Here is a 21,648-nt window from a genome sequence, read left to right on the forward strand (position 1 = left end):
GCCATCCGGGGTCCCTAGGGCTCTGCCTCCGCCAGGGCTGCCAAGCGGATGGCCTGTAGGGCCTGCACCAGCAACCGGGGAAGGCTTTGCACCAGCGTGGCTGGCTCCAGACCCACCAGGCCGCCGAAGACCACGTGCCGGCCCCCCAGACCTGCCCAAACCCAGGCTCGGAAGAGCCCGGTCAGTGTCTTCGAGCCCAGGTCTGCCAGGACCTGCAGAGGGAGGAGACAACTCAGGGGCCCACAACCCCCCTCTTGGTCCCCTTCCTCCTCACCCCCAGAAACTCTCACTCAGACCCAGCCCTTCCCCAGCCCCCTCCCCCAGTCCTGCACACTTTCTGCTCACGTGGACACCCCCCAAGCTCCTTCACTCACACCTCCCCCAACTCCTTCACACCCAGCTCACACACAGCCACCCTCCCCATCCCCTTCCCCTTGGGCACCACCCACTACCTCCACCCCAGGCTGCTGGGGGAGGGTCTCTCCTGTCTCCCTCCCCATCAGGCCTTCCAAGGCCACTGCGAAGGAGTCTGGGAGGCCCAGGAACCCACCTCGTGAAAGTCCATGGCCAGGCGCTCGGCGGGGACCTGTAAGATCCAGGCATGGGTGCCCTGGAGGGCAGCCAACTTCTGCCACAGGGGCTCCAGCCCAGGGCAGCCTGCAGGAAGGGGAGAGACTTTGGGAATACGAGGGGACTGACACTAGCATGGAACCGGGGTGGTATTCCCACCAGTGCCTCTGGACACCTCCCAGTGGGCAGATTTCTCCTCCTGCTACAGATGGGGCAGCCGAGGGGCAGCCGAGGCTCAGAGAGGTTAAATGATAGCACAAAGCCCAGCATCTGTTGACACTGATGAGGGCCCAAAGTCACAAGTTCCCCCAAAGAATCATCCGCCCTGCTGCCAGGGAGGGGGAGACCGGGTCTGCCCGCGGGGTGAAATGCTTCCCAGCTGCAGACCCCGGGAGAATCCCCTGCGGGCCTCGGCCCACCCTTGGCCTAGTCCACTGGAGACCGCCGGCAGGGGGCGTCATTACCGTTCGCTTCCCCGCGCTGCTCCGACCTCCGCTTCGGGAACCCAGTGCCTGCCGCCCGCGATCCTGGGGAGCTGCAGGGTTAGGGGAACGCCTCGGCCGCGCTGGGGTGGGGCGGGGGCTGGGCTGCGAGCGCTTGGGTTACCTGAGTGCAGCCGCTGCTCGCGGGAGAGGTGCCTGGGAGGATCCCGGAGCGACGGAGCGGGCCGAGCCAGGGCCGGGGCCAGGGGCCGCGCCCCTGGGCGCGGGCCGAACAGCTCCTGGGCGCCCCGCAGTAGCTCCAGTAGGGTGTGCGCCAGCGAGCGCAGCTCTGCGGGCGCGACAAGGGTCCGAGCGGCTGTCAGACGTGGGCCAGACCCTCGGGTCCCCGGCCCAGCCCCAGGAACGGGACTGACCACATCGCCGCCGGCGCTGCAGGCACTGCTGGTGCGCCAGGCGCGCACAGGCGCCCGCGGGCCCCGGGCACAGGTGGGCGTAGAAGGCACAGGGCGGGGCGGCGTCTGCCAGCGGCTCCTCCGACGGGTCCCAAGCCAGAAGCTCCCTGCAGCTGGGCTCGCGGCTGAAGGGGGCGGCTGCGAGGGGCGTCAGGGGCTAGCCTACTCCACCCCCGCTTCCCCTCTTCAGGCCCTATAGCCCCCAAAGCCCTCCGCGGGAGGAGAATAGGCTTTCCCGACGCAGGAGGCTGGGAGCGGGCAGGGTGGAAAGGCGCTCGTCCCAGGGCAGTTTGCCGGGCACTCTGGGGAGGGGGGGAATAGGGACGGGGCGCTCACCGCTCATCTGCTCCTGGAGCCAGTCCTTGAACACAGCCACACGGGTGTAGACCCCAGGCTTCCCTGGCTCCCCGCATCCTTCCCCCCAGGAGGTGACTCCGTACAGGACCTCCCTGGGGCGGGGGCCAGGCTCAGAACAGGTCAGGGGGCCTCCAGAGTCACCCTGTGAGGATCCGAGCCAAGAGAGAGGGCACTGCATCGATCCATGTCACCCTCAATGACAGCCTTATGGCTGGCAGGGTAAAGCAGCTCTGCGCTCTACTGGGGTTACCACTCTTGGACCCATTTTAGAGATGAGGATATAGAGGCTCAGAGAAGTTGAGTGACAGCCTGATTGTAGAAGCCCTGAGAAGTGGCCCACTACTACCCTCCGATCAGTCGGGGCTCATACCTGGCACGAGTCAATGCCGCCAGCCAGGTAGCCGGCACAGAGCATGCTGCTGGGGCGCAGCCCTGGCCCCAGGGCCCTTCTGCAGGTGTCGGCGCTGAGCAGGGGTACACGGGCTTCCCTCACCGCCTCAGCCTCAGGCCCATCTATAGGGAAGCAGTGGAAGGGGCTCAGGCCTGGAGGGCAGGGGTCCTGCTTCGAAGGTCTCCCTCCCCCCACTGCCCTCCTTGACTCCCCCCCTCCTTTGCGAGATGGGCAGCATTTTGTGAAGACAGCTGGGTGTAGGTCAGAATTCTTACACCCCAGCCTTCCCAAACTCCATCACCCCAGCCCCCCAATCTTCCCACGCACACGCGCGGCTCACCCAGGCCCTGCCCGGCCTAGTACCTTCGAAGAGGGCACCCCAGCCCGCGATGGCGCAGGCGGTGCCTGCGGGGGGCTCCTGGGGCTCTTGGGGCAGGCACACGGGGCGCGCCGCCCCTGTCGGGCTCACCGGCGTCCACAGCTGCACCAGGGCCAGGTCGTTGTGGAAGGTCCGAGGGTCAAACTGGGGAGGGGGTGGCGGCGCAGCGTCAGCGCGGGTGGGGGTGGGGTGCTGTTCCCAACTCTGAAGGCCTGGGGGCTGCCCTCTCACCTTGGGGTGGGGCAAGATGCGGTTCACCGGCACCTCCTCCGCCTGCTCCCCCCGGGGCCCCTCGGCCAGCGTCACCGTCCACAGAAGCTCGTTCGGGGCGCTGCGGGGCGAGCGGCGGGAGACACGCAGCACAAGGATGCAGAGAGGTCCCCTGGAGACCCTGCCCTCCGCCCACAGGCACCACCCAGCGAGCCCGCGCGCCGGGCTGTTTCTCCGCCTGGGGGCAGGGAGGGCGGGCCCGGGAGAAGCCGCGACGCCGAGTGGGGAGAAGGCCCAGGACGGTGAGTCCCCGGAGAATCCGCGCCCTGGCTGGGCGGCCTGGGCGCCTTGAGGTGGGAAAGGGGACGGCCGCCGCCAGGGGACAGCAGAGACCGGTCCTCGCGCTTGGTGCCCGCCAGCCGACCCCGGAAGAGCTGGACCCCGCACTGGGGATCCGGTCTGGGCAGGGGCCTGGGGCCCGACGTACCCCGAGAAGCAGTGCGCCGCCGTGAGCACCCAGGACGCCGCCACCAGGACGCCGCCGCACAGAGGCTGCCCGCCGAGTTGCAGCCTCACCAGCCAGGGCCAGGCCCCGGGCGGTGCCGCGCTGCCCCCCACAATGCGGCCGTGCGCCCGCGTCACGTTGACAGCGCCCGGGCGCCTCTCGCCACACGGCCCTAGAAAGGCCGAAGCGGCGTCAGGAGGGACGAGTCCCGCTCATCCTCACCACTGAGACCCCTCCAGGGTCCACCCTGCTCTCAGCCCTGCCCGCCTCGAGCCTTTTCAGCCTCACCTGGCTCAGGTGGATCCTGGAGGAGGGGGGCTCGAGGCCCGGGACGCCCAGGTGCTGCTGAGAAACAGACCCCTGAGCCTCACGGACGGCCTTCCACTCTTCTCCAGCCCAGGCTGGGCCTGAGCCCTCCGGCCACCTCACCCGGCACCCCCTGCACACATACCCACCCCCCTTACCCTGCCCGGTAGCACTCAGGGTCTGTTTCAGCTGCCGTAAACTTCTCACTGCTCAGCAAATAAGCCCAGACTTATTTGTTCCTGCCCTCCTGCCTTTGCACACGCTGTGCCCATGCCTGGTGTGCCCTTTCCACTCGAGGAGACCTTCCTGAGCGTCATCTTGGTTGCAGCCTCACCCAGTCTCTGTCCCCAAGAGGGGTCAAGTCTGAAGGGAGGGGGCGGGGTGGACAGGAGACCGGGCCCAGGGTAGTCAGCGCCAGCTCACCCGGGCATGGAGGGGTGTGATTGGCACAACTTCGGCACTCATGCAGCCTGTGCTGGATCTCCATCACCACCCGGTTTACTGCCCACTGGGCGCTCCTCTGGGCAGCCTGCAACACTTTCGTCCCCTGGGCTGACAGAGCTGCTAGGACATGGGGCACAAGTCATGCACCGTGGGGGAAGAGCTCCTCCGCCTCGCCCCAGCCCTGTGCCCTGCCTTGGGGGACCCGGTGGGGAAGCAGGTTGGGCTCCTGGAGCCCTGGGACAGAATGGGGAGGTCAGAGAGCCCCACGGTCCCAGGCCCCGGCACACAGAGCGGACGGTCTCAGATTCTCAGCCCGAGGTATCTCTGTAATTTCAGCTGAGCTGGGCTGGAATCTTTGCAAACAGCTTTTCCTTAGAAACCTTGAAAAACAGCACCCCAAAGGTATAGATATTACAGAACTCAGGCTTACTGACACAAAATAACCATGGCCGAGTTGCCCACCTTGGGGTCCAGATAGCCAAGGGGATGTCCCCCTGGGCCCCTTCCTCCCTGCTAAACCCAGAACCTTCTGGAAAGCACGCCTTTGGGCAGTGCCTGCCGGCTCCCCTTCCCCTTCCACCCTCGTCCTCCCCTTTCCTCTCCCACCTGTGTCTCAGTGCCTGGCCCCTTCTCCCAGCAGGGTGGGCAGAAAGGGCCAAAGGTCCTTGTGAGTTGGGAGGGCAAGCTCACGTCCCCCTGCCCGAGACCCACTTGCTCTGTGCTCCTCCCACCTCGGCCTCTCCCTCAGAGCAGCCTGGGCTCACCTTGCAGGGTGCTGGGGGGCACGCGCGTGTACAGTGGGTGCCCGTGGGCAGACCGTGGGTCTGGGAGGGGCAGCAGGAGCAGCAGCAAAGCCAGCAGCATGGTGGCCGGGGCCCCGGCAAGCGGCCCCCGTGCTCTTTCCCCCTCGGGGTTCACCCTCCAGGCGTTATCCTTTGGCGCCTGCCCCTGGGCGCTGAGTTCTTATTCCTCAAATCATCTGATTCTATTCTTTTACATCAAAATGACTGGCTTCCCTTGGTCTGTTCCTCACCTGGCCCTTAACTCCCAGGAGCCCACAGGGGAAATGGGGCTTGGGGGGCTATATAGAGGACAGACTGGGGGGGGACACGGGAGGGGGCCCAGGGTGGGGGGAGGGAATGGGATAGTGGGCTCGACCCTCACCTTTGAAGTCTCATCATCCGGGCTCTGAGGCCCCCCTTCTGTCAAAGGAGCCCTTGTTTCTGCGGCTCCATCAAAGGGGCCCGGACAGGCCAGAAGAGCTGACGGTTGGGCTGGGGGCCAGGCAGAGGGGGGCTGGTGGGCAGGGGCTGGCCCTGTCTCCAGGGCTCAGAGCTGGGGGGGGCGGGCGGGGGGCGGGATCCCCATCTGCCCCTCTTCCCCGAGGAGTTTACAGTTATGCTGGGGGCAGACGCTCCTGGAGGGAGGAGACAGGGGGTGTCTGAGGGTCCTCAGCAGCCCCAACCCCTGAGGAGGTGCCCGAGCTCCCAGCCTCTCTGCCCCTAATTGCTTGGCAGTGTCCCTCCCCAGTGTGGCCATTTCTAAAGATGATCAAAGCGCCCTAATTAACGCAGTAATTGCCGCACTGGGGGTAGCGGGGTGGGAAGAAGCAGAGGCAGGCGGACGCTGGAGTGGCCCAGAGAGGAAGGCGGGAGATGAAAGGCCCCACCAGTGGCCCAGTTTGGGAAGGACAGGCCCCAGCCGCTTCTGCTGCTCTCCCAGACCCCCTGCCCCTGCGCAGGGCCCGCTCGGCCTGCCCAGCATTGTTCTCAGTGGCTATGACCCTGATCTGGCAGGAGGGAGTCTTCTGGAGTCTCACGGGAAGGGCCACAAACGGGCAGCTCTCCTGGGACCAAGTCCCCACCTGGGGCAGAGAGGAGGTGCTCTTCTGCCCCTCAGAGAATATCCTGGGGCCAAAAAAAGAATCCTGGTGCCCCAATGCATGCTGGTGACCCCAGGGCGGCTTTGGCAGGCCTGGTCCTTTTTCAGAATGGATCTCTCATGACATCACCTCCGTAATATTGTCTGCCCAGGTGAACGTGCCCTGGTGGGAACCTCTCCCCGCTTTAGAAGACAGAGCTGCAGACCTGCAGAGATAGCCTGGAGTCAAGGTTCCCATGGGGGTGGTGGGTGAGATGCGGAGAGCGGGCGGCCAAAGCCAGCAGCTTCTCCAACCTCTTCCTTCTGCACCACTGTGGGCAGCAGAGAATAAGTGTGACTTTTGTTTTCCCCCCTGAAGTTCTCTTCCTACCTGGATGGCTGCGAAGCCCCATCATTCTGGTGCTCCCCAACCTCTCTGGGCACTGAGCACAATGAGGCTCCCACCCCCTGGAACTTCACTGGATTAGCCCACGCACCCCGTGGTGTGCTGGGGTCAGCTCAGACTGGCTCCCGAGAGCCAGCTGTTGCCATCTCTTCCCAAGTTTGCATTTGGTGACATCACGCTGGTAGCTTGAAATCAGCCAGGTTTGGAGTATTTACACCATGGGAATCAGCAGATGCTACAAATCAGAGCTCTTTTTCCCCCAGAGAGCCAGTCCTTTGGCATTTATCAGCACACCACTGTACATACAACTTTCTCCCTCTCACCGATTACCACCACACCTCATAAAGGTGATACCTCTGATTCAGCAATGCCGTGAAAATACTGTCTGAGTGTGGATTACTGTGAGTGAATATTGTGAAGTTGGAAACTGTATTCATCAGAATATCTATACCTCTAGGTATAGATAGGATGTTTATCTAGATGGGGAACCCATAGGGGAATGGGGTTTAGGGCTTTTTATCTGTAATCTCCAAATTCTTGGCAAGAGGGTGTGAGTTCAACAGAGCCTGTATTTGAAGCATAAACAAAGTCTTGAGAAAGTGTCCAAAGGAAAATTATCTGTGGGACTTCCCTGGTGGTCCAGTGGCTAAGACTCCATGCTCCCAATGCAGGGAGCCCGGGTCCAATCCCTGGTCAGGGAAGTGGATCCCACATGCCACAACTTTGCACGCCACAACTAAAGATCCTGCAAAAAAGATCTGGCAAAAAAGATCCCGCACGTGGCAACAAAGATCCCGCACGTGGCAGCAAAGATCCCTCATGCTGCCACTAAGACCCAGAGCAGCCAAATAAATATATAATTTTTTTTTTTAAAAGGAAGTCGTCTGTGGTTCCGAGAGAGAGCCATCCAGGTAAGAGACCCAGAAAGCAGAGAGGTGGGTGGGAAAGCCTAGCAGGCCTTGATGGAGGCCAACAGCTCAGAAGCACCCTCCAAGCTCTGCCCGTAGGTTCTTGTGTTCAAGATAGAGAGATTAAGGCCTAGAGCAAGCCCCTCACGACGGAGGACACTTCCCCTGGGGAGTTCCTCCGGGAGTACACTTCTGCCCATTCGGCACCTAAGTCCCTCAGCTGCTTGGATTCTGCCAAAGCCAAGTGAACCAGGGCAGGGCACCAAGACAGAGCCCTCCCGCCCTGCCTCCTGGCCTCCCTTCTGCCTCCACTGGTCTGCAAGGAGGGGGAGGAGCAAGAAAACCTGGAGCTGCGGGTCTACGTATGGCTCCTTCCACCCCCAGCTCCCCTCAGGGTAAAAGCCCCAGCACAGCCAAAGAGCAGGGAGGGACCTCACAGCACGGACTGCAATTCCGCTCAAGCCCCAGAGCTTGAGCTCTGCCGCAAGCTCCTCTGCCACTCCTGTTCCCATGACTGGGTCACAAGCCCACCCCGCTCCTCTGTCTAGACCCCGCCCCAAGCCCAGGTCAACTTCATCCACTTCCACAGGCCACCTCTTGAGAACCACGTCTAAATCCACATTTCATGAAATGATTGTGTTTATTATTGGTGACGGGTGCACTTGTTCCTTACCTACATCTCTCGTTGGAATGTGACGGAGAGGCCTTCCGGCCACTGTCCCAGCGGTTCCTCTCATCTCTGTCACGTCACCCTCTTGTATCTTCTTTAGAGCAGTCGTTTCTCTGTTGCGAGCTGTCCAGCGGGGCTCTTGCCTGTTTCAGAGGCTCGGTCTCCACAGTCTAGCTGAGTGGGCAGCTCCCCCCTCTCCCTGCCCCACTGCAGGGCTCACTGCCGGACCCCTGTCCGAATCCCCGCTCCCCCAGGGCCCCTCCTCCAAGTGGATCAGACAGAAGGACAGGGGAGGTGGACCTTTGGGGTGACACAGTGTTGGTGGAGAGAGTGTTTCCCTCACAGCTCCAGCCAAGCGAGAAGGAGGGCTGGAATCCCTGGAGGAATCAAGGAAAGACGTGCTTAGGAATCAGGGAGCCGGGAGAGGGAGAGATTGGCATTTTCAGTGCCCAGTGGCGGTCAATCCAGCCAGAGGACTCGCTGACCAGCTGGGGCCTCCCGGAGTGCCGAGTGGGGAGGGGCCCACACCCCCCACCACCTCTGAGGTTCCTGGTCCCTAAGCATTTACAGAGGGCCTTCCACTTGCGCCCACAGGCCTGAGGGTTGGTCCCAAGTGTGAATGAGACTGGTGGCTTCAGGCTTTGGAAGGGTATGAAGGGTGTGATGGGTATGATGCTGCCAGCTGTACCTTGCTATCACCCGTGTCCGGCAGGCAGGACCAGCTACACAGTTTGCTGGGGTCCCAGTGCAAAATGAAAACGTAGGGCCCCTTGTTCAGCAATGGTTAAGAATTTCAAGATGGTGGCATGTGGAACATTAAACCTAGTGTGAGGCCTTGCTGAGCTCGGGGCCCTGTACCCAGGGACACTGCCCTGAGGGACCCTTCCATCAGCTGGCAGGTTGGACCCCTGGCACTGCTCGTTCTCAGTGAAAAGGAGCTACGGTAGCCTTAGGGTCTCGACTCTGGTTCTCCCTGGCCCAGGCGGATCAGGAGCAGATGCCCGTCCCTATCCCAACCCTGAGGAACGGAAGGTGAGGGGAGACCCCTCGTCACCCTCCCACCCCCACTAGAGCCCCTGAAGCTCCTCCCAGGCTCGGGGAGGGGGGAAGGGATTTTATCAAGCCAGAGCCTGGAGTTTCAACAGACAACGCCCAGGAGAAGGCTCAAAGCTGGGGGGTGGAGAGTGCTCAGAATCTGGCCCCATGTTGGGAAGAGAGCTGCCCCTTGCAGTGGGAAAGCGACCTCTGCCTGGCACAGTCGAGGGCAGTGCCTGGAAAACTTAACCTGTTTCAAGTCTACGTCCTGCTGTGTTGAGATTCCCCAGTAAGCTGGTGAGAGCCATCTGCGGCTGTGAGCTCGGTCCTTTGATGTCTGTCTGCTGCAGGGAGCTAGGGCTTTCCATCTCATCCCGGTGGCCTCCCCAGCACCTGGAACAGAGCCTGACACACTGCATCTGCCGAACAAATGAAGAAATGATTACTGGCCCCTGTTCTTGGTCCAGGGACGGGCACGTTCAACTTCCATCTGCCCAAAGCAGTCCTGGGTCCCTGGGTACCCCTCCTCCCCTGTCATCAGCCCCCTTTCCACGTAAGGAGTGGGGCCTGGACTGTGGCCCATTCTCCATCAGGCGCACATTCACTCTGCCCATTCCCATCCCTCTCCCATGGAGTGTGGGTCAGGGGCAGCAAAGCACGGTTAGGAGCTGGTAGGAACAAGCACCTCACACGGATATCAGTTATCTCTGAACTCAGACAGAAGCGGCTCGGGGGGGCCACCCGGCCAGCAGGCGGCAGAGCTGGGTTCTCCCCCTCTCCTGCTGCTACTCTGCTCTTTCCTCTTTGCCTCCTTGTTTTTTCTGGGACTGGGGGCAGGATAACGGTGCAGGCTGTGGGAGGGATGCAGAAGGGATTCAAGGCTCTGTACGTGACATCTGCAGCTCCTGCTTTCTCAGCCTCCCCTCCAGGCCCCAGTCTCCAGCCTGGGAGGGGAGCCGGCCTTGTCTGCTGACCCTTCTGCCCTGAGTGCCCTCTGAGGCCACAGTTGCTCCATGTCACCCCTCCCGCAGGCCGGGGCAAAGTCTCAGCCCCAACCTCCCACTTCAAGATGAGGGAGGGAGAGAACCTTGGACCTTTTTGTCGATATCTCTGGAAACCCCCAGCAGGCTCTTGATGTGGGCCAGCCCTGCAGTCTCCCTGCTGGCATGGAGCCCTCTGTTGTATTCAGAGGAAGATGTACGGGGGCCCTGGACCTCTGGAAATGGTGAGGAGAGACCCGGGCACTTGCCACCACGGGGCAGAAGCTGCCTCTTCAGGTCTCTACACTTATCCTCTGGGGGAGGATTTTCCGCTACCTCCCCCATCAGGGTCCTCCGTGCCATGGTTGTGCTCGCCCCTCCCCCACCCCAACCACCCTGACCTCCTGGACCATGCCTGGACCAGGGGAGTGGACAAAAGGGCAGCCGGAGGGGGACTAACCCAAGAGCTGACCGGGCCACCTTTGAGAGCAGTGTCCCAGGACATGACAGTGGGATCCGCAGCTATGCCTGCCACCTCTGCTGGCCAAAAGTGGCCGGCCAGGCAACAGAAGCAGCCACGAGCTGGCTTCTGACTCATTGGAATGTGAGGAGAGGTTGAAGTCGGGCTCTCCTTGGGATGACAGGCTGCTCCGGCCATGATTCTGGTCTCAGGCCTGTGGTTCTGACTGTACCTCTGGGTGACTTTGTTGTTTTTGTTTTTTTTTTTTTGCGGTACGCGGGCCTCTCACTGCTGCGGCCTCTCCCGTTGCGGAGCACAGGCTCCGGACGCACAGGCTCAGCGGCCACGGCTCATGGGCCCAGCCGCTCCGCGGCATGTGGGATCTTCCTGGACCGGGGCACGAACCCGCGTCCCCTGCATCTGCAGGCGGACTCTCAACCACTGCGCCACTAGGGAAGCCCCTCTCTGGGTGACTTTGGATGAGGCACTTTCCTGTCGCGAGCTGGATTGTGTCCCCCAAAAGATGTGTTGATGTCCTAGCCTCCGGTACCACAGAATATGATGTTATTTGGAAACAGAGTTGTTGCAGACATAATAGGTTAAGTGAAGGTCACACTGGAGTAGGGTGGGCCCTTAATCCACTACGTCCTTACAAAAGAGAAGAGACACACAGGGAGGAGGTCACATGACAATGGAGGCAGACGCTGGAGTAGCTGCAAGCAGAGGATTGCTGGCGACACGGGAAATAAGAGAAAGGCATGGAACAGATTCTCCCAAAGAGCCTTTGAAAGAGCATGACCTTGCCAACACCTTGATGTTCTTGGCCTCTGGCCTCCAGAACTGTGAGAGAATAAATTTCCACCCAGTTTGTCATAATTTGTGATGGCAGCCCAGGAAGCTCATACACTGGCCTGTCTCTCAACCTCTTGTTCCCAGTCTGGGAAATGGGATAATAACGTCCATCTTGCTGGGAGGATTAAAAGGACACCTGTTAGGCTTCCTGCAAAGGGCGGCAGGGATTGTCATCACTGTTCTAGATCAGCACCTTGTAAACGCTGGGAATCCGTAGGAGGCCGTCTCCCTGCGTGAACGTGGTGAGGACTCAAGGGCCTGATCCTGAAAGGCAGCAAGGGAGATGTTGGCGCCTAGAGAACTGGAGAGGACAGGACGTGGGGAAGCGGCAAGGGGAGGAGCTCTCCAGGTCCTGTGTGGCCTGATGCTCGGAGGGTGTCTGAGTAGGGCGGTTGCCCTTGCCCCGCGGGGCCTTCCTCAGGCATTGCCTGTCTCCTTCGGCTTGTCAGCCTTACTTACTGGCTGCTCTAACTTCTCCCTCCCTTTGGGCTGAATTTGAGTTCTCTTTTTTGGCCGCACTGCACAGCTTCCAGGATCTCAGTTCCCCCGATCAGGGACTGAACCCGGGCCACGGCCATGAAAGAGCCGAATCCTAACCACTGGGCCAGCAAGAAACTCCCAAGCTGAACTTGACTTTAAAAGGGAGAGGGAAGGGTGCTGCTTGGGGGTGGGGTGCTGAGTCGGGAGCTGCCCCCTGCAGGCTCCGTGGGTCTCGGAGAAAGGGTTGGTCCTGGAACCTGCACCCAGGGCTCTCTGTGGTTGGCGAGACCCCCGGCTTCTCACCCAATATTCTCGGCAGGGGCCATGGGCATGGAAGCATCCAGACTGCATTTCTACACTCCCCCCAATTCAGAATGCAGCCTTTTGTATACGTCCCATAATCCTGGCAGTCTCCAGCCTTTCCCAGCACCCTTTCCTGCCAGCCTCTTCCGAAGTGCTTGGGAGGAGAAAGGGGTCATCCCCACCACCTCCCCCAGGCTTCGTCCAGCCTTCTCCAGTGGGGCCAGCCCTCTACCCTGGTCACTGGTATCCTGCAGGGGATGGGGGCGTGGCTCTGCTTTTCCATTTTAATCATGGACTCCAACATCTTTGCTTCTTCATTTAGTGAGAAAAGTTGGAGAGTTAGGGTGAATTTTGCTAAAAGTACCAGGAAAACAGAAACAAAGAAAATACAAAAGCTCAGGTTCAGAAGAGTCCGTAGAGTGTTAGGTGTTTTGCTACAGACAAGCATCTGCCAGGATGAGCACCGCTGTAGGCGGGCTGCGGGCTGGGTGGTTCACCTCTCAGGTTGAACCCTACGAAATCCATCAAAATGGTCCAATACACTCAAAAGAGCTGCTGCAGCTTTATCTTAAAACGTCAATATTTCCAACATGCCCGAAATTACATCTTTCTCACCATTTAAACACGATAGAAACCTTTAGGTAAGGAGGGCCCATGGAGGCAAATTTCTTTTAAGTTAATTATGTGTGAAATTTTGAACACCATTGTTCAACTTTGTAATTAAAAGACTGCAAACCATTCCACAATTCTACCTGTTTCCTCTCTTTTTTTTTTAGCTTTGTCTTTCTTCTGTGTCATCTCTCTCCATAGGTTTTCTTTTTCTTTTCTCAGTCTTGCTGTCAGCTGTGTTTCCTTGAAATTTGCTAATTTAACACCTTCAATTTCTACTAAAATATTCACATTTCTCCCCCTCCTACGTGAAGGATTCTCCCTAATCAATACTTTTTACTCCCATTCCTTTCAAATCTTTTTGTTAATATGAAATGATCTTTTTAGAAAGCACTGCGTCTCTGATAAAGACATATTTACTGGAGTTATGTGGTTTCTTTCAACTTCCTTCCCTTTATTTTCTTTTGTTAAAATAGACTAAAATTAAATTTAATAAATTATATATAAATATTCAATCAGATCCCTTCTCATAGCAATATTTCTATCTATTTACCTCTCTAAAGTCCTACCTGTATCAGTGCAAAAAGAGATTCTGGAAATTGTTATTATTCATTAATTATGCTATTTCTGATAGGAAGATTTATTTTTGTTTTGCTTTGTACCTTCTTTTTTTTATACTTTTTATGTTTATAAATTTATTTATTTGTTTATTTTTGGCTGCATTGGGTCTTCGTTGCTGCGCACGGGCTTTCTCTAGTTGTGGCAAGCCGGGGCTACTCTTCTTTGTGGTGCGCGGGCTTCTCGTTGCGGTGGCTTCTCTTGTTGCAGAGCACGGGCTCTAGGCACGCGGGCTCAGTAGTTGTGGCACACGGGCTTAGTTGCTCTGTGGCATGTGGGATTTTCCTGGACCAGGGATTGAACCCGTGTCCCCTGCATTGGCAGGTGGATTCTTAACCACTGCACCACCTGGGAAGTCCCGCTTTGTACCTTCTTCTTTGTGCTTTCCCACTTAGTTTGAATTCTTTAAGCATTTGTACAAATGTAAAACATGAAGTATATAAAACCAAAGTGCAGGGCATCAAGTAGAAATCTTATCAATGATACAAAATTTGTTAGTGCAGTATTTCACCCTCTAAATATTAATGTGGAACACTGGTCGACGATAAGCAATTTCTTGTGGTTCAGTGTATTATAATGTATTAAACCTTTAATAATAACTGTTTGAGGCAGGCATTATCAGACTCAATTTACAGGTAAGGCCACTGAGGCTCAGAGAAATTGAATGACGTGGCCAAGACCACATCACCAGAAACTGGAGAAGCAGAGATTAAAAGCAATTCCACCTGCTGCTGAAGGCCACTCCCCTGACCACTGCCCAGCCCAGTCTCCTGAGTCCAGGGGTGCCTCCCGGCTGTGTCAACGTGTCAGGGTTTGCCGAAGGTTCTTGACACAAAGGTCAAAGGCTCTTCTTGAAAGGGTGGAGGGTTTGCCTGGCCGTGCTGAGGCGGCGGGGGGGGAGGCAGAGCAGCTGTGATGGCACGTGGGGGTAAGTGTGGGTGTCCACAAATGGCAGACAAAGCAGAGGGTGGGAGAAGAGAGGCCTGGAGGCGTCGGAGAGAGGTGGAAGACTAGAAACCAGGGCCTCAAATGCTACCAAAGCCCGTCCAGCATCCATCTTGCACCCCTAGGTTGGTTCTGCTCCCCTGGGCCCCTGAGGTCTGGGAGACCGAGTGTGCGGTGGCTCAGCCACTCTCCGAGTCTGGTTACCACCCATGGAGAAGAAGGGGGAGCACACATTCACCAGGACCCCCCTGCAAAGCCTCACCCCCTCCAGTTGAGCATGTCCAGCCCCCTGCCCAGAACTCCAGGCCCCATCACCTGGGGTCCAGTGGAGGCTGGCAGCCAGGGCAGGGGACCAGAGGTGGGGGCAGCATAAACCCCCCCGAGGCAATGATGGCAGTGAGCGAGGCACAAGCAAGGCGCTTTGCCTGCCATGGTCCTTCCCCTGCGCGCGCATGCACACACACACGCACGCACGCACGCCGAAGCGCAGCCCATTTGCAGGGTAATGGCTTTGAGACGGCAGGAGTTACCTGCAGCGTTAGCGGCAGCCAGGATGGGGTGGGGTAGGGCAGGCTGAGGGCAGGCGTCCTAGGCTGAGACTGGAGGATACCAAGGGAGGAAGCAGTCTCCCAGGGGTGGGACCTGGGCCCCTGGAGATGCTGCAGAGGAGGGATGCATGGGTGGGATGCAAAGGGCTTGGTGAGGGCCAGGGCCAGGTGGATGGCCCCTGCCCACTACTGTCCGATCCTTTCCTTCCTGTGTCCAAGGCCTGTAAGTGGACAGATAACCAGGGGCACTAACTCAGGACCTGAAATCACAGCCAAGCAGCCCCTGTCTCCTGTCCTGGCCTCAGGGTCATGTCCGCTATTCAGTCCTGGGCTGCTGCATCCTGCTGACAGATGAGAGGGGCTGAGGGTGATGAAGGGACCAAAGGGACCCCCAGGAAGGAGGACACGTGTTGTGGGTGCGGCAAGGGGGTGGCAGAGTTGGCATTAGTTGTTTCCCTCCATGACTGTCATGGGAATCAGGCCTGGGTTGCCCAGCAGTGCCAGGGAGGAGGGGGTTTGGGAGGGAGGACCCCTTCCTTCCCCAGATCAGGGAACTGAAAAGAGCCGTCACCTGGGTCTTCAGAAAAAGCCTCTGACTGGCTGTTTCAGGGTGAGGACATCGGGGCTAATCTTGTCCTGTACCCCCTTAGCCAGCTAGCCTTGGCAGGGCAGCAAAGCCGCAGTAAAAATAAGTAGGGCAAGCTGGACCTTCCAAGTTTCTTGGGATGCTGAGGTTGTGGTGATGTGGAGGTGGGCTTGGTCCCTGGGGTACCTCGTGTCCCACCCTAGGGCTCAGGCCTACCGTAGGGGTGCTGGTGAGACATGCCTGTCAGTCTGACAGTAAAGCCAGCAGGGAGAGAAGAAACAGAGAGAGAGAGGGAGACAGAGAGACAGACAAGGACTTTGTGGGGGAGGGGTGCAAAGAGGGGAGATGCCTGTACTCACACAGGGCAAGGATGCAGCAGAGCATCCTGCCCACCTGCGGGCACACCCAGATGGCATTTGCTGAAATAAATTGCCGGAGAAAATAAATCCTGCACACACGATTAATGGGAGGCAGGGAGGCAGGCAGCCGCCACAGAGAGCCGCTGGGGAGCAGAGGGACAGTCGGGCACAAAGCCAGCGCAGCCACGGGGCCTCCAGGAAGGGGCTCTGGGGACTGCACAGCCACCAGGGTCACTGCGGCCCTGGCATCGCCGCCACACAGGGGGTCCAAGCCTGCAAGCTGACAAGGCCCCAGGGGCTCAGACAAGCCCCCGGCTTGGCTCTCCACCGTTTCAGGCGGTGCGGTGGGGATGGGGAGATCCTGAACTTGGAGCCCCCATGACCCAGACCTGACTGTCCCTGGTGGTTGGGGGCCCCCACGGGCCAGAGGAAGGAAGACGTAAAGCCAAGGTCTCAGGAAGAGGGGCAAGGGCTGTGGAGACAGGACTTCCCTACTGACCAGCTGTGAGTCCTTGAGCAAGTCACCTCCTGGCTGAGCCTCAGTCTCCTCATCTGCTCAATGGAGCTATAGTACCTGTGCCTAAGGTGGTGGAGAGTTGCACCTGAAGCCATCCACGTAAAGCACCTACGAGGATGTGGGGCACACAGGGGACCGTCCCAGCCAACAAAGGGGTAGTCAGCATCTCTGATGTGCCCGTGCTGTGCTGGGGACTGGGGTATAGTCCCTGCCCACATGGAGCTTACAGGCTGGTGGTAGGCAAGTGTTGAAGAAATAATAATGGCATCATGTATATAATTTCAAATGCATAAAGTGCTGTGAAGGAAAAGGCCTGCATCCTGGGGGGGATGCAGGCAGTGGAGTTATAGTCTGGAGGTAAAGGCAGGTTTCCTGTGGACACTGAACACAGGTGAATTTGTGGCAAAAATCCAAAAATTCAGCAGTTCACTCTGCTGGTGAGGCTGCTGAGAAACAGTCTAGTGACTGCTTGGGGAGTGCCCAGTGGTCCAAGCCCTACGCAAGGCAATTGGCAATACCTGCGCAAGTACCTACCCAAGTTACACACACTCTCATTGTGAGACTAGTGCTCTTACTCAGGCCATTCTATCTTACTTATCTGTACAAAAGCACACTTACGAAATGATGGATGTACAAGGATGTTCACTGCAATATTTTTAGTAAGAGCCAAAAGGGAGCAACCACCCAGGTACTCTTCAAGAAAGGACTGGATTAAATAGACTGTGTGGAGCCACACAATGGAATACTATACAGCTGTAAAAAAGGAACAAGGAATCCGTCCTTATGGAAAGAATGTCAAAATAGATTTAGTGAAAACAAAATGCAAAACAGAGTGTACATAAGATGCTTCCTTTTGTATAAGAATGGGGAAAATAAGAGCATAGATTTTAATTTTCTTCTGAAGACTACATAAGAAATTAATAAAACACCTGGCAGCTATGTAGGGGTTGGAACCAGGTGCTTGGGGACAGGGTTGCAGAAAGGCTTTTTACTGTGCATTGCTTTGATTTTTGAATCAATTGGGTGTATTATCTACTAAAAAGTTTTTTTAAAAAATAGTATTTAAGGGACTTTGTTTCTTCCTGGAGGGCAGAGGTTCTCCCTGGTGGAATCACGGAGCAGGACTGAAGGAGCCAGAGCCCCTGGGGGGAAGCTGGTCCCTGGATAAACTTACAGATTCTAGGCCCGCCCTCGAGCTGGAGTGGCCCGAGAATAGGTATTTAAACTCTGGCCGATTCTTAACAAACCAGGTTTGTGAACAGTTAATCCATCCAACCTTCAGAGAGGGATGGGGCCTCAGAGGAAGGGGGACCGCAGCACGGGTGACCCCAACCAGGCCCCGGACTCTGGGCCCTGTGCTCGCAGGAAGGCCGAGGACTCAGCGGGTGGGGCCTGGGGAAGCGACGGGAGTCCTGGACCGCGGATGCCCGCGGATGCATCTGGAGCACCATCGCGGAGAGAGCGTCGGGTGGGACGCCTGCCCCCCCATAGGGATTCTAGAGACAGAAAGGGTGTGCGTCTTTGCGGGGCACGCGCTAGCTCGGGGCTGCACCGCGGGCCTCTGAGCGGCGCAGCGAGAGGCCCACAGACCCTCCACGCCCGGACCCCGAGGAGGCCCCTCCTCCCAACCGACCAGCCCGGCGGGTCCCAGGCCGACGGGGCCGAGCAGGCATGGGGCGCCTCCTAGTGGCGCTCCGTGAGAGACGCAGGCCTTGAAGAACCGGGAAGCCCCCGACCAAGTTCCAGCACTCCAGACCCCCAGGGAGGGATGGGGGGGCTAAGTAAAACCAAGAGGTCTCACAGCTGGGACAAGGGATTCGAACTGGGAAATTCAGGGGGAGATCTTGGGGCAGTTGAGGAAGACCTCAGTGACCGTGGCTACCCCAGTTATCCGCGCAGAGGATGGCCTGTGGGTGTCAGTTTCAGAAGCACCGCCCCCATGGCGACCCCTGCCCCTGTCCCCGCTCAGGCCTCCCTAGCAGAAGGGCACAGCCGCCTGCCTTGTGTTCTTCTGAGGTTCAGGGAGTGAGCCTCCTGCGTTTTCTGCCCTTGCCATGTATTTCCACCCTGCCCCTCGCCCCACTTTCCCCCAAGACAGCTGCTCTTTGTTCTCTGAATCGTCTTTTACCTGCTCAAGCCACAGACCCGGGCAGATTTGCCCACCTGTGAAATCCCGCGTGAGCCCCATCTTTAAGAGAGGGTTAGGGAAGGGCTGGGCGGGGGTGGGGGGTGGCGGAGACAGATGGGCCACAAAGATATCCAGAAACAGAGACACAGCAGGGAGAGAAGAAACAGAGAGAGAGAGGGAGACAGAGAGACAGACAAGGACTTTGTGGGGGAGGGGTGCAAAGAGGGGAGATGCCTGTACTCACACAGGGCAAGGATGCCTTAGTCAGGACCAGGGTCAAACTGGGCGGGTCGGCCACCAAGGGGGAGTCAGCCTCCAGGGAGGGCCAGGCCCCATCTTCTCCTCCTCTAGAGGCCCCTCAACCCAGCAAACGCTGCCTCACGGGACCCAGGCTACGGTGGACTGGGGGTTGGGTGAGGGAGGGGCTCCTTAAGCAGTGCAGGAATTTGGAGCTGGAACTCCCCCCTCCTCCATGAAACAGGTTATCCATGTGGCTGGAGGCCCTGCCCGTTGGCCTAAGCCAGTTCTGACTCGGTGGTGACCAGCGCCCTCCCAGCCCAGGAGGCACAGCATCGAGTAGAAGGACATCAAAGACCAAGGCCAGTCCTGACACCAGGCCTCCAGCCTGGCCCTCCCTGGAGCCTGACTCCCCCTTGGTGGCTGACCCGCCCAGTGTGACCGTGGTCCTGACTAAGGCATCCTTGCCCTGTATGAGTACAGGCATCTCCCCTCTTTGCACCTCTCCCCCACAAAGTCCTTGTCTGTCTCTCTGTCTCGCTCTCTCTCTCTGTTTCTTCTCTCCCTGCTGTGTCTCTGTTTCTGAATATCTCTGTGGCCCGTCTGTCTCTGCCACCCCAGCCCAGCCCTTCCCAAACACTCTCTTAAAGCCCCCAGCATCCCTCACCTTCCCAGGGCTTGGTCTTCAGGAAGCCTCCTTCTCTCCCCCAAGCTCTCTTCCCGGCCTTGTTTGGGGTGGAACGGGAGGAGGGGCACATGTCTTGTCCAGGCCTAATATCTTAATGCAAAGCCATTACTCACCCAGAGTCCAGGCCGCTCCCCTCCTCATTTGTCATCCAGAGTGAAGCGTCTGCGTTTTTCCTCTGGGATCAGATTAAGGGACTGACAGGTCGGGTGAACAAATTTAGCTGCCAGTGCCACCTCCTCACTCCCTCCCGCCCCCACCTCCCAGGCTCTGGGCCCCTGAACTTGGAGTAGGGGAGATCTGAGGCCTCAGAGAGTCCTGTTTCTTGCTTCTGCTCCTCCTTACCCGGCAAGGGGTGAGGGGTAGTGGCAGGTTTTGTCCTGAGAGAACAAGAGAGAAAAGGAGCTGGGTCCAGAGTGACCAGGTCACCTCGGAGCTATTGAGCATTTATTATAAAAACAGAACAGCCAACACTATATATAGCCCTTAAAGCCTGCCAGGCCTGTTCGAAGCCCTTAGCTGTATTCACTCATTTAATCCTTACAACAACCCTATGAGGCAGGTACTCTTATTATCTTCATTTGCAAAGGCTCAGAGAGGCTAAGTGACTTGCTCAAGGTCACACAGCTAGTGAAGTCTATGTGTCAGTTATGGTGCTTTGTATTTTTGTTAATTTTTTTTTTTTTTTTTTTTTTGGCCACACCGTGCGGCATGCAGGATCTTAGTTCCCCAACCAGGGATCGAACCCATGCCTCCTGCAGTGGAAGCTCAGAGTCTTAACCAATGGACTGCTAGGAAAGTCCCCATGTATTTTTGTTAATTTTCTCAACACAGTATCTGTAGAAACCAACAAGGACCTACTGTATAGCACAGGGAACTTTGCTCAATATTCTGTAATAACCTAAATGGGAAAAGAATCTGAAAAAGAATAGATACTTGTATACGTAAAAAAAATCTATTAATACTACAATGACTCAGGAAGGGATATCTAACCTGGCATTGTCATGAATAGAATAAGTATTACGTAAAAATCTTGATTATAATAACAATAATTTCACTGAAATAACGACAAGAAAAAATATCTGTGGAGAGGGGTTAGTATCATTCCCCTCTTACAGATGAGAAAACTGAGGTGTTTGCCCAGATCTAGAGCCCTCTGGCACAGCTCTGTGCCCCACCATGGTCCCTCCCTTTCTCTTGTTTCCCAGGGACAGGCTCAGCTCTGCACTCAGCCAATTTGGGGGAAGCAGTAGTGTGAGGCTCCCTGGCTTGGGCTGTCTGCCCCTCAGCCCCATCTTTGGGGCCACATCCTCCACCAGGGCTCTTGGTTTGCAGGGGCAGTGTTCAGAGTAACCCATCATCGTTGCACCGGTCTCTGGCCTTCTCACTGAGCATCTGCTACCTGGAACTCAAGCCCCAAAGCTGAAAGCCAAGAGCTGCTTCCGTGGGAGGGGCAGAGAAGGGGCTGCGGAGCCCACCTGGAGCCTTCTTGCTGCTGCCTGGACACAGACTCTTTCCACTTTCCACATCAGCCTGGTTCCCATAGTAACCACTGGCTTGCTGTCTCCTGGCAACTGAGTGGTCCTCAGAGTGGGAGTCAGAGCAGTGGAGAGTGGTTGTCATTTGAGGCCAAAGAAGTTGCGTTCAAATCCCAGCTATGCCATTGTCATAGCTGTGAGGTCTTTGGCAAGTCACTTAACCTCTCTGAACCTCTGCTTTCTCATGTGTGAAATGGGTTGATATTGTTCAAGGATTAAGCATTTATGATTAGGTTGACAATCTGTGAAGCTAGGCAAAGGTGTGGAATGAATGAGAGAGGGCCAATGGCGCACTGCTGGGCCTGGGTAGGAGTAGAGGGAGGTGGAACCTAGGTTCCAGGTGAGAGTCTGGTGTGGGTGGCAGCCCCCGCCCCAGACTCTCTGGCCCTTCAGATTACCACAGTCCAAAATGTGAGGCTTTTTCTCATCAATTGCCCAGGGACCCTTCTAGAGAAACCACACCCCCATGGCAGTTCTGCCTCCCTCTTCAAACTACAACTTCTAGGCTACCAGAATCGGATGAGTGGTAAGCCCTTTACATATATTCTTTAATTTTACCCAATAAGACAGGCTCTTTTTAGTTATCCTAGTGTCAGATGTGGAAACTGGGGCTCGGAGAGGTTAAATTACATGCCAAGGTCTGGAAGCTCACAAGAGACACAGCTGAGACTGGAACCCGGATCTCTCCGAGAGCCTCCCTCCCTAACGTCTTTCGGGTGCTGTCTCTTGTGAGTTAGGAAGGAAAGAGTCGGGCAGGGAGGGGTCACCTAAGAACCAAGGTGCGGGGAGAGGGCGGGAGGGAAGGGGATCCGGGACAGGCCCGGGAGCTCCCGAGGTGAGGGACCCAGGGCCAGGAGACGGGACAAG

General features: G+C 57.5%; 1 protein-coding gene across 1 annotated transcript; it reads right to left on the reverse strand.

The window, feature by feature from the left end:
- Nucleotides 1–14: 14 nt before the first annotated feature.
- Nucleotides 15–4,921, reverse strand: PRSS56 (serine protease 56). The gene is made up of 13 exons (XM_060151231.1): nt 4,822–4,921; nt 4,067–4,174; nt 3,596–3,649; nt 3,290–3,479; nt 2,824–2,923; nt 2,577–2,736; nt 2,193–2,335; nt 1,802–1,964; nt 1,427–1,603; nt 1,177–1,341; nt 1,035–1,097; nt 551–657; nt 15–212 (listed from the first exon to the last, which is right to left on the reverse strand). Exons 1-13 carry the CDS (start codon nt 4,919–4,921, stop codon nt 15–17), a joined length of 1,728 nt encoding a protein of 575 aa, XP_060007214.1.
- Between the last annotated feature and the right edge of the window lie 16,727 nt (nt 4,922–21,648).

This window comes from Lagenorhynchus albirostris, chromosome 6, assembly GCF_949774975.1.
Source record: "Lagenorhynchus albirostris chromosome 6, mLagAlb1.1, whole genome shotgun sequence".
Classification (NCBI taxonomy): Eukaryota; Metazoa; Chordata; class Mammalia; order Artiodactyla; family Delphinidae; genus Lagenorhynchus; species Lagenorhynchus albirostris.